General features: G+C 38.3%; 1 protein-coding gene across 5 annotated transcripts in view; it reads left to right on the plus strand.

Moving 5' to 3' along the window:
• ATF2 (activating transcription factor 2) overlaps positions 1–4,292 on the plus strand; it is an 81,287-nt gene extending 76,995 nt beyond the window's left edge. For all 5 annotated transcript variants that reach the window (XM_019460164.2, XM_019460149.2, XM_019460166.2 and 2 more), the window contains one exon: positions 1,714–4,292. In XM_019460164.2, coding sequence (XP_019315709.1) covers positions 1,714–1,940 — 227 coding nt within the window. In that variant the 3' untranslated portion in view covers positions 1,941–4,292. The remainder of the gene's footprint in view (positions 1–1,713) is intronic.
• Positions 4,293–13,173: the final 8,881 nt, after the last annotated feature.

A 13,173-nucleotide genomic window follows, 5' to 3' on the forward strand; every position in this document is an offset into this window, starting at 1 on the left:
AAAGGATCCTTTCTACTTTATATAATTTTAAAAGGTTTATTGTGATTTTTTTATTATATCTTGAGGGGTGATTTTGCATTGATAGCAGATTTATAGAGAAGAGGGGATTCTAATTAATATATTTTTAAAAACTGCTTTCCAAAAAATGCATGGATTTGAGGCAAACTTGTCAAAATTCTTTAAGTCCTATATTTCAGAAAACTCTCAAAATGAGTTTTATGTGAACTAAAATCAAGCTGGCCAGGTTTCTCCTCCTCCATCTCCTGCATCACAAATCATGGAATAAGTCCTGCTTCATAGCGTCCACAGTCTTTTAATAATGGACTTTCAGAATAGGCACCTGGCCACCAGTAAGCAGGCCAGTCTGCATTGTCAGATTTGACAACCCGCTTGTTACCTTTAAGCACTAAATAAAAATTATTTTAAAGCCAAGTGAAAAGAAAACGAGGGGTTTCTGGGTGGCTCAGTTGGTTAGGCGTCTGACTCTTGGTTTTGGCTCAGGTCATGATCTCACAGTTTGTGAGATCGAGCCCCACATTGGGCTGTTCACTGACAGTGCAGAGTCTGCGTGAGATTCTCTCTCTCCCTCTCTCTGCTCCACCTCAGCTCTGTGTCTCTCAAAATAAACTCTATAAAAAAAAAAGTACAAAAGAATACATCCAGTATGATACAATGTTCAGAATGTTCAAAAGTTAAATGCTACTTTCTAGGGATGCATACCTATTTGGTAAAACTTCGAACAAAAAACAAGGTAGTGGTTAAAGAGCTATCAGAACAGTGATTACCTTTGATGAGGAGAAGAGCCTCCAGGAAGCATCATTGTTATTGGCCGTGTTCTCTTAAGCTGGGGGCTAGGTTCACAGTTATCATTGGTCCATGTTATCATTCTGTAAGTTACGTACACCGTAACTACCGGTGTGGTGTGCGTATCAGATTTTTCACTAAATGAAATTACTGGAGTTGATCCTGTTAAAATGAGAAAGATGTAGATGCATTGTTCAGTCCTAAAAGTTGGTAGATTTTCACAAGTACACAGAATGCCTCTTTCTGAATATCTTCCATTGTAGTTTCTAGAGTTTTATATAATTTTTTATTTGAATCCCAATTAATTCGTGCAGCTCTAACAGCTGGTGGCATTTAGATTCTAAATATTGCTCATTCTCATGTGTATGCATCATTAGAGTCAGGTGTTGTAATCACCCATTGCTGCCATCGATGGAAAGTCAGCCAGAATAAATATAGTTCTAGAGAATGCAGAGGGAGTAATTTGAAAGTGCAATTTGTATGGAAGAATTCATTTTGTTTATGCGTGTGGGTATAAATTTTCTTATCTTTTAGTAAGAATGGCATGTAGGCAAACAGACCGGTTGTGTTAAATTGTCGTTACTTGGTAAGGGTCTGATTATATCTGTAAGAGGCTGTCTCCCAAATTCCTACCTGACTTTTCTTAACACTGTTGAGCAAACACGTCCTCGGCTCGGTTCTGTGAGCTGGGCACACAGATGCTTCCGTGTGCATGGCGAGGCCTTCATTTGAGCTGCTGCAGGTAAAATCGGAAAGCCACCTTTTGGTTTGCTCAGTTCCAGTCATACCATCGTATCTAAATAACCGCTTTTGTCAAACCCTGACTTTTTACTCTTGTGTGTTGACAACCTGCTGATACATTCTTACAGCTGTTTTTAAGAAACCGTGATTCTTCTTTTTTCCGCTCAGCTGCTGATAAAGACGATAGTTCAGAAGACCTGTCAGTGCCGAGCAGCCCGCACCCTGAAGCTATTCAGCATAGTTCTGTCAGCACATCCAATGGAGTCAGTTCAACCTCCAAGGCCGAAGCTGTGGCCACCTCAGTCCTCACACAGATGGCGGACCAGAGTACAGAGCCCGCGCTGTCGCAGATTGTTATGGCTCCTGCCTCCCAGTCACAGCCCTCAGGAAGTTGATTAAAAACCTGCGGTGCGGCAGTTTTAGATACTCATTAGTGACTTCAAAGGGAAATCAAGGAAAGACCGGTTTCCGTTGATGCGAAATCTGTGGTTGTAAATTTTTTTTTTTACTTGAAATTAAATTTGGCTCTAAAGTTGGTGTAGCGGCAGTTGATGATCAGCCTGAACAACAGTTTTTAGTCTCTGGAAAAAGACTGATTTTGCTTTTTTTATAAATATTGTTAGATTTATTAATTTTCTGTGCTCAATGTGTAAATTGTATTATAATTCATTGTGGTTTATTTCACTTTTAATTTGGTGGTGTTTTAATAAATGGGGGTGTTACTGAGTCTCTTCCCACTTCCATTTCTTTTGACCACCTCTTACCCTCAACTGTGATGGTAGTATTGTCATATCATTTATACCAAAGTTCTGCATCGTCCCTGTTGACTTTGTAATGTTAACAAGGTCATAAAGCACTAGCAAGAGAAAGATAGAAATTTGCTTTTAATCTTTTTGCCTTTTATTTTGCACATTATGCAAAAGGAAGAACATTAGAGAACACTTTTTAAGTGAGTGAAACGTGGTAAAAGACATACAGTGCTTTTATGCACCCTCAAACTAAATCAAGGTCATTCGTCATGTGTTTTCTTTAAGATTTTAGGTAGACGGGAATTTTGGAATCCTCTAACATTTCAAAAGGACTATTTTTCAAGTCTTAAATTCAGTATTTTAAATCCTATGTTTTGAGGCTAATAAAACATGAAATTATATCATCTATGATACAGGGTTATCAGATAGCTAATAATTTTTTGAAATTAGGTTTTGGGTTTTTTTGCAGATTTCAGGTTACAAACTGAGAAGTTTATGCATAATCAAGTATGGTGTGGTTGCCAGAAAAAGCCTAAAAATTACTTAGAAAATTTAAGGCTGTTTGCCCCCATTGTCTTGTACTTGCAAGCTAACTTGTACTTATTCTTGTGAAAGCACTGTCATGTTTTAGTAGCAAATTTTGATAACATTTCTCGTGGGAAAAAAAAAAAATCAGTATCTATCTTTAGAACATTGTAATTATAATGTGGGAAGCAAGAGTGCGTGTGTGAGAGAGAGAGAGCGAGAGAGTGTGTGTGTGTGTGTGTGTATGTGTGTTATGTGTGTATGTTTCTTTCAATAGTTTATGCCAGCAGTCTTTGCTTGAATGTTTAACGATGCCTTCGGTGTGATGCTGGCCGATAGATGATTGCAATTTAAAATGTCATTACTGTGCAGGCTTGGATAACTAACATTCCATGATGTAGTTTGTTTCTGAGGAGATGATTGTAGGTACACTTTTCTCATTATCCAATCATCCGTGGGATACTGAGTTTTCTAATGTGCCATTATCTATTTTTATTCTCCAGTTATGTTCAAGATACAGTACAATATTTTAAAATAGACTAAATTGTGAAAAATAAAGTAGTAGACGTGTGTAAGAAAACTTTGTAAAATAGTTACGAGTCCTACCCAGTAGCAACTTCTGGCATTCGAGCAGGATTCCATTATGTAAATATCTGTAACGCATTTATAATAAGCTGTGTAGTCTGTTCTGCATCTATACTACACTATTTACGAATGTCTCGGTGCCATCTCCTAACGAGACTGACCTTTTAAAAACCTATATCGAATATCCTTGGTAATTCAAGGAACTATCCCACCTGCCTAAGTTCCAAACTGGGAAACATTCAAATTATACAAATGACATTTCAGGACTTTTAAGTATGAAGATAATAGGATTTTTATTGTTTGGCTTATCAAGAGTGAGCGTTTTTAGTTGATAATTCTACTTCTAAATTTTTTTTATTTTTAACTGATTTTGTAATTTAAAGCAATGAATTTCTGATCATGATTTTCTCATAGTTATGCTAAGGAGTTGATCTCAAAGGCACAAAATATGAATTCTGCAAGAAGGCAATTTTCTATTGTAAGTTTGGATGGGTTAGGAAAAGCCTCAACTTTTCACTCTCCTAAGTCCTTCAGTACATTTTTCTTTCATTTTATTATTTATGCAAGTTAAAGTTTTTGGTAACAGGAATTCTTGCAACTGTAAAATAAAACTACATAGATGTAAGAAGTCATGTAAACGGTTAATGAACTTACCAAGGTTAGCAAAACTTTCATTGTAAATCAGTCTGTGCTCAGCAAATGAAAATCATTCTTAGTTGTATAAACACAAATTCCATTTTGACTTTCAGGATGTCGCACTACTTCTGTACCTAGCATTTTGAGTCCTTACATTTGCAATGTTACACAAACTGTACTACTTTCTTTTATGTGCAGTTTGCATGAGTAAACCATCAGAGAATAAATTCTATCTTTAAATTATGTTCATAATTTTCTTGTCCTTACCTCTCTTTCGTAAAGTAACAGCACTTGGTAATATGCTTTCCGCCCCCTTCAGGATGTTTGTTACCTGGGAAGAACCGGATAGTCTTTCTATTTCTGTGATAAAATTCAATCCTCCTTAAAGATGTTTCAACTGCAGGGTGCTCAGGCCTTGTCCTTCTCTGGATTCATTAAGCCCCAGCCAGATACACTGAACTTTTCACTTTTGTCCCCAGCCACGAACATTCTCTCAACGATACCCATACACCAGTCCGCCCACCTCTGGCATCTCTTGGCAACTGCCTGATAAAACATCTTAAACGTAACACGTCCAACGTTATGTGCCAACCATTATAGTTCAGTTACAACAAGTGTAACACGTCCAGCACTGACTCCTTAGCACCCCCGCCCCCCCACCTTCCTGTCAAGTGTGCTTCTCCAGCAGTCTTTCATAAGACACTTGATGACAGCTCCCTTTTCCAGTTGCTTAAGCCAGGACAACGGTGGTGGTGTCTTTGATTTCTCTCTTCCCACCTCCGAACTATCAGGAAATGCTGTTGGATTTACCTTCAGAACAATCCAGAATTCAACCACTTCTGCCCCTGTACAGTGCTATTGCTCTGTACCCTTATTATCGTTCACCCAGTTTACCGTATCTGCCTAGAAACGGCCTCCTTGCTTCCACCCCTCCTCCTTCAGCCCATCCTCAGTACAACAGCTAGAATGGTACTTTTCAAATTAAATCAGCTTGTGGTGCTCCATCTGCTCCAATCCTGGAGCAGCTCGCTGCACTCAGAGCTGAAGTCCATACAGCGGCCTGCAAGATGGTTTGTTCCCCACCCCGGTGCTGTGCTGGCTCTGAACCCCTCTACCTCGTTTTATTCAGTGAGTGAGAGCTACTCAGCGTGTCACTCGTTGTTCTGGGCACACGGAATGCACCAGGAGCCCAAACACAAAAATCCGTGCCTTTGTGGATGGAGCTCCATTCCAAAGAGGGTTGGGGGGGTAAGTGTTGGGAACCACAATTAACCTACTAATACAAATGCTAAAAGTGGTCAGTGCTAAGTGAAGAAATTAAAGATGGAGAGCATGTGAATTGATATTTTGGTCTTGTTCAGATTGAGCCAATCTGAAGAGATGCAAAAAAAATCACATGGCTATTTTGTAAGGTACACGTTCTAATGAAGGTACTTAATCTGGATTACATGATATTAGATAAAAGATTTCATGAAGACAAGCTGCTGATACCTAACAAAATTTGACAAAAATATTAAAAGGTCAAACTCATTGTTTGCATTGATTTGTTTCAGAGGACAGGAAAGATGATCTTGTCTCTGGCATGTACTTACTGTTAAATGTAGTGTTATTACTTCTACATCTCAGACTGTAGCGTTTAACACTTGACATTAAGAATTCACTTGTGAGACTATAACTATAGGAGAAATCTGTTTACTTGTAGGCCTTCATTTGTATAAATATACACTTGCACAGACACAGGGAAAAAAATGCCTAGAGAACACATCCAAAAATTTAGTTCTAAAAGACATTTAGAAGAAAACATTTTCTAGGGGCACCTGCGGCGCTCAGCCGATCAAGCATCCAACTTCGGCTCAGGTCATGATCTCACAGTTAATGAGTTCAAGTCCCACGTTGGGCTCTGGGCCGACAGCTCAGAGCCTGGAGCCTACCTCGGATTCTGTGTCTTCCTCTCTCTGCCCCTCCCCCCACTTATGTGCTCTCTCAAAAATAAACATTTAAAAAGTTAAAAAAATTTTTTAATCTGACATTTTCTAGATTATTTTGACCACAGGATAATGGTTACTTTTGAAGGCAATTCATACCATTTTGTATCTCATGTAGTTATGAGAAATCATTTCTTTAAACTATTAATAAATACAAATTCTTTTTCTGTAATTCTCTCCTACAGTTAAAAAAAAAATACAGGTCTTTCCAAGACTAACAACAGACTTCTACATGGGTGCTCATTGAAGCTAAGTATCATGATCCTAGAGAGCTAGCATCTTTCTGTGTAGAGAAAAACCCACACAAAATTTAGAATGACCTTTCTGGAAAAAGCAATCTACCATTTAAGTAAGTGGTGAGTTGCCAATTCCATGTATTGCCATAGGAAAAGCACAGTCAGTGAAAATGTTTCAAAATCAAAGGATTTATTCTGAACAAAGGCCACGTGACATTGAAGCCTACAATAAAAAATATATGCATAGTTTTATTCTATTGTAGCAGTCTAAAGTACAAAATCAAATGTTAATGGTAAAATAAATTATCAAATGTGTCACAGCACTCTAGAAGGGTTTTGTTATTCAATAACGGGACAGTGAGTTGCATCTTTTATCGAATGCACATGCAAATTTTTCCAGTGGCTTTCTGAGAAGAGGAAGTCATTAGTATATGGTCATGATCACAATGCCTTCCTTTGCCTCTTTATTTTGCATTAAATTTTAAATGTAAAGCAATTCCTTCAGCTAGAATGTGTTTAACAAAATGGTTGCCATGGTTTTATCATTACCTCAATTATTTGGGAAGCATTTTTAACTATGTCCATTATGTCGAATAAAGGTTGGTTTGCTTTATTCACTTACATTAGGTTTTGCATCCCCCACCAAAAGAATGCTCTCCCAAGGAGGAGTTAAGGTGACGGAGCAGCATGGAGACCCTGAGCTTGTCTGGTCCCTGAAACACAGCTAGAGCAGTGCCAAACAATTTTGAACCCTAGGAAACTGATCTGAGGATTAACACAACAATCTGCATAACTTAAGCCATAGAATTTGGTAGGTACATGGTACAGAGAGGTGAACTGGGGGAGAGGAAAGCTGCAGAGGGAAGGGAGGTGTTTTTGGCGGAGAGAGGACAGAGCAAGGGGGAGAATGTAGTGTATCATGATGGTGCGACAAAAGCATTCCCCAAAGCTACCTGGAGAGAGACACAGAGAGAGAGTGAAAACACAGCCTGAGACTGAACAAGAAATCTGTTCCCAAAACCATTGATGGGGAGAAAGGAGAGGGTTTCAACACCACCAGGATTCTATAAACAGGGGAGTGCAGAGCCTGAAGTTCCGGACCTCAGTGCTGGGCAGTGCTCTGGTGAGGAAGCATGGTGGATGCCCAGGAGCAGGCAGAGCAACCTGAGGGGGTATGTGTGCCACACAGAAGCAGTTCCCCTACTTGGAGTGCATTTGGTAGAGGCCATACAGCCTCCCCATAGGCAAAGGTCCCAGTGAACTCTGAAGAGCAGCCATGTTTGCTGGTATTGGGATAAAAACACCAGAGTACAGTGAAACCTAGCAACAGCTGTATGTTGTAATTTGCCATTATCTCAACCCCTGCCCTTGCACAATCACCCAAACGTTTCTGGGGCAAGCCGGCACCTGGCCATTGCTTAGCAAGACCCTCCACCAGAGAGTCGGTGTAGATGGGTCTAAGCCACAGGGGTCTCCGAAGTGTAGCGTTTTGAAACACAACTCCATCTGAGATAAAACACTGGAAGAAGGTGCTGCCTGGCAAGCGGACAGCTTGGACAGGGACAGGGTAGAGGCGGGGAGTGGACAGAGGCCTGAGACAAAGGAGGGGTGCTTGATCACAGGTCGGTGAGGGCAAAGAGTTCCTGGGCCAGAGACTAGGGAGCTGGGTGGAGCCATTTCCACCTCTCTCGTGCTCGCACACGTGCGTACCAGCATGCGCACCACACTGATCCACCCCAGTAAGCTAAGCGGTGCCACTTAGTTGAGAATGGAGCCATTACACCAAGCCCAGCTGCGCCCTCCAACCACATCCCCCAGAAGACCAGCACAAGATACTCCACCTGCTTAGTGTACAGACTATAGAGTGCTCCACAGTTTCAGTTGTAGGGGAAACTGGATATAACTTCATTTGGTTTCATTCTGTTTGCTGGCTCATTTATTTGTTTTCTTTGCTTCTGGTTTTGCTTAAATTGTTTTTTTTTTTTTTCTCTTTTCTTTCTCTTTCTTGGATACAGAAAGATAAAATACTTTTTTTATTTTTATTTTTTCTAAATTTTTATTCTATTTCATTTTCTTTATTTTATTTTATAATTCTATTAGTTTTTTAATTCTTAAATTATTTTCTCACTTTTTTCTTCCCTTTCCCTTTTTTCCTCTATTCTATCAAGCTACTTTCAAAAGCAGACCAAATCACACCTAGGATCTAGCTTCCTTTATTTGATTTTTGTTTTGTTCTTAATTTTTTAATTTTAATTTTATATTTTATTAATTTTTTTCTTCCTCCAAATGACAAAGCAAAGGAATTCACCCCAAAAGAAAGAACAGGAAGAAATGACAGCCAGGGGCTTAATCAACACAGATATAAACACGATGTCTGAACCAGAATTTAGAACCACGATAATAAGAATACTCACTGGGGTTTAAAAAAGCATAGAAGACACCAGAGACTCCCTTTCTGTGGAGATAAAATAAATAAAATCTAGTCAGGTTAGAATTAAAAATGCTATAACTGAGATGCAATCTTGAATGGATGCCACAATGGTAAGTTTGGACAAAGCAGAGCAGCGAATTGGGGGTATATATGATAAAATTATGGAGAATAATGAAGCAGAGAAAAAAGAAGGAAACAAAGGCAAAAGGTCATAATACAAGACTTAGAGAACTCAGTGACTTATTAAAAAGGAATAACATCTGAATCACAGGAGTCCCAGAAGATGAAGAGAGAAAACAAGGGGCAGAAGGTTTATGTGAGCAAATTATAGCAGAAAACTTTCCTAATCTGGGGAAGGACACAGACATCAAAATCCAAGAAGCACAGAGAACTCCCATTAGATTCAACAAAACCCAACCATCACCAAGGCATATCATAGTCAAGTTCACAAAATATACAGACAAGGACAGAATCATGAAAGCAGCCAGGGAATAAAAGTCCTTAACCTATAAGGGAAGAGAGATCAGGTTCACAGCAGACCTATCCACAGAAACTTGGCAGGCCAGAAAGGAGTGGTAGGAAATATTCAACATGCTGAATTGAAAAAATATGCAGTTAAGAGTTCTTTATCCAGCAAGACTGTCATTCAAAATAAAAGGAGAGATAGAGTTTCTCAGACAAAAACTAAAGGAGTTCATAACTACTAAACCAGCCCTGCAAGAAATGTTAAGGGGAACTCTTTGAGTGGAGAAAAGACAAAATAAAACAAAAAAGACCAAAAGCAATAAAGACTAAAAAGGATCAGAGAACATCACCAGAAACCCCAACTCTACAGGAAACACAGTGGCACTAAAATCATGTTTTTCAGGACTCACTCTAAATGTCAATGGACTAAATGCTCCAATCAATATACATAGGTATCAGAATGGATAAGAAAACAAGACCCATCTATATGCTGCTTACAAGAGACTCATTTTAGACCTAAAGACATCTGCAAATTGAAAGTAAGGGGATGAAGAACCATCTATCATGTTAATGGTCATCAAAAAAAAGCTGGAGTAGCCATTCTGATATCAGACAAACTAGATTTTAAAATAAAGATATAATGAGATGAAAAAGGGCATTCTATCATTAAGGGGACTATCCACCAAGAAGATCTAACAATTATAAATATTTATGCCCCCAACGTGGAACACCCAAATATATAAATCAATTAATCATAAGCCTAAAGAAACACATTGATACTAATACTATAATAAAAGGGGACTTAAACACCCCACTTACAACAATGGACAAATCATCTAAGCAGAAAATCAACAAGGAAACAATGGCACACTGGACCAGATGGACTTAACAAATATATCCAGAACATTTCATCCTAAAGCAGAATACACATTCTTCTCAAGTGCACATGGAACATTCTCCAGAATAGATCACATACTAGGTCACAAATCAGACCTCAACAAATACAAAAAGATCAAGATCAGACCTTGCATATTTTCAGACCACAATGCTATGAAAGTCAAAATCAACCACAAGAAAAAATTTGGAAAGAACATGAATACTTGGAGATTAAAGAACATCCTAATAAAGAATGAGTGGGTTATCCAAGAAATTAAAGAGGAAATTAAAAAGTACATGGAAGCCTATGAAAATGAGAATACAACAGTCCAAAACCTCTGGGATGCAGCAAAGACAGTCATAAGAGGGAAGTATATAGCAATACAGGCCTTCCTAAAGAAGGAAGGAAGTTCTCAAATACACACCTAACCTTACACCTAAAAGACCCGGAAAAAGAACAGCAAATAAAGCCCAAAACCCGGAGAAGAAGGGAAATAATATCAGAGCAGAAACCCATGATACTAAAAAATGAATCAATGAAATTTAAAGAACAACAACAACAACAACAACAACAAAACCAGTAGAACAGATAATGAAACCAGGAGCTGGTTCTTTGAAAGAATTAACAAAATTGATAAATTCCTAGCCAGATGGATCAAAAAGAAAAAGGAAAGGACCCAAATAAATAAAATCACAAATGAAAGATGAGATATCATAACCAATACAGCAGAAATACAAACAATAATAAGAGAATATAATGTGAAGTTATAGTCCAACATATTTGTCAATCTGGAAGAAATGGACAAATTCCCAGAAACATATAAACTACCAAAACTGAAACAGGAAGAAATAGAAAATTTGAACAGACCCATAACCAGTAAAAAAAATTGAATCAGTAATCAAACATCTCCCAACAAACAAGAGTCTAGGGCCGGATGGCTTTCCAGGGGAATTCTACCAAACATTTAAAGAAGAGTTAACACCTATTCTTTTGAAGCTGTTCCAAAAAAATAGAAATGGAAGGAAAACTTCCAAACTCATTCTACGAGGCCAGCATTACCTTGATTTCTAAACCAGACAAAGACCCCACTAAAAAGGAGAACTACTGGCACTTTCCCTAATGAATATGGATGCAAAAATTCTCAGCAAGATACTAGTAAACTGGATCCAACAATACATTAAAAGAATTATTCACCACAATCAAGCGGGATTTATTCCTGGGATGCAGGGCTGGTTCAATATTCACAAAATCAGTGTGATAGGTCACATCAATAAAAGAAAGGATAAGAACCCCATGATCCTCCCAATAGATTCAGTAAAAACATTTGACAGAATACAGCATCCTTTCTTGATAAAAACCCTCAAGAAAGTAGGAGCGGAAGGGTCATACCTCAAGATCATAAAGACCCTATATGAAAGACCCAGCTGATATCATCCTCATTAGGGAACAATTAAGAGCTTTACCCCTAAGGTCAGGAACACAACATGGATGTCCATTCTCACCACTGTTATTCAGCATAGTGTTGGGAGTCATAGCCTCAGCAATCAGACAGCATAAAGAAATAAAAGGCATCCAAATCAGCAAGGAGGAAGTCAAACTTTCACTCTTCGCAGAGAACATGATGCTCTGTGGAAAACCCAAAAGACTCCACCAAAACACCACTAGTACTGATACATGAATTCAGCAAAGTCGCAAGGATATAAAGTCAATGTATAGAAATTGATTGCAATTGTAAACATCAATAATGAAACAGCAGAAACAGAAATCAAGGAATCAATCCCATTTACAACTACAGCAAAACCATAAAATACCTAGGAATAAATTTGACCAAAGAGATGAAAAATCTATACACTGAAAACTATAGAAAGCTTATGAAAGACATTGAAGATGACACCAAAAAAATGGAAAACATTCCATGCTCATGGGTTGGAAGAACAAATATTGTTAAAATGTCAATACTACCCAAAGCAATCTACATTTTCAGTGCAATCCCTATCAAAATAATACCAGCATTCTTCACTGAGGTAGAACAAACAATTCTAAAATTTGTATGGAATCATAAAAGACCCCGAATAGAAAAGCAATCCTGAAAAAGAAAAGTAAACCTGGAGGCATCACAATTCCGGACTGCAAGCTGTATTACAAAGCTGTAATCATCAAGACAATATGGTACTGACAACAAAAAGAGACACAGATTAATGGAACAGAATGGAGAACTCAGAAATGGACACACGAACGTATGGCCAACTAATGTGACAAAGCTGGAAAGAATATCCAATGGAAAAAAGACAGTCCCTTCAGTAAATGGTGTTGGGAAAACCAGACAGCAAAATGCAGAAGAATGAACCTGGACCACTTTCTTACACCATACACAAAAATAAACTCAGAATGGATCAAAGACCTAAATGTAAGACAGGAAGCCAGCAAAATCCTAGAGGAGAAAACAGGCAACAACCTCTTTGACCTTGGCCACAGTAATTCCTTACTTGACATGTGTCTAGAGGCAAGGAAAACAAAATCAAAAATGAACTATTGGGACCTCATTAAGATAAAAGGCTTTTTGCACAGCGAAGGAAACAATCAGCAAAACTAAAAGGAATGAGAGAAGGTATTTGCAAATGACATATCTGATAAAGAGTTAGTATCTAAAATCTATAAAGAACTTATCAAACTTAATACCCAGAAAACAAATAATCCAGTGAAGAAACGGGCAAAAGACATGAATAGACACTTCTCCAAAGAAGACATCCAGATAGCTGAAAGACACATGAAAAAAATGCTCAACATCAGTTATCATCAGGGAAATACAAATCAAAACCACAGTGAGATACCACCTCACACCTGCCAAAATTGCTAAAATTAACAACTCAGGAAACAACAGATTTTGGTGAGGATGTGAAGAAAGAGGAACACTTTTGCACTCCTGGTGGGAATGAAAACTGGTGCGGCTACTCTGGAATACAGTATGGAGGTTCCTCAAAAAATTAAAAATAGAACTACCCTATGTATGACCCAGCAATTGTACTACTAGGTATTTGTCCAAAAGACGTAGGAGTGCTGATTCGAAGGGCCATGTGTACCCCAATGTTTACAGCAGCTCTATTGACAATAGCCAACGTATGGAAAGAGCCCAAATGTC

This window comes from Panthera pardus, unplaced genomic scaffold (assembly GCF_024362965.1).
Source record: "Panthera pardus isolate Hobbes unplaced genomic scaffold, ASM2436296v1 HiC_scaffold_10, whole genome shotgun sequence".
NCBI lineage: Eukaryota > Metazoa > Chordata > Mammalia > Carnivora > Felidae > Panthera > Panthera pardus.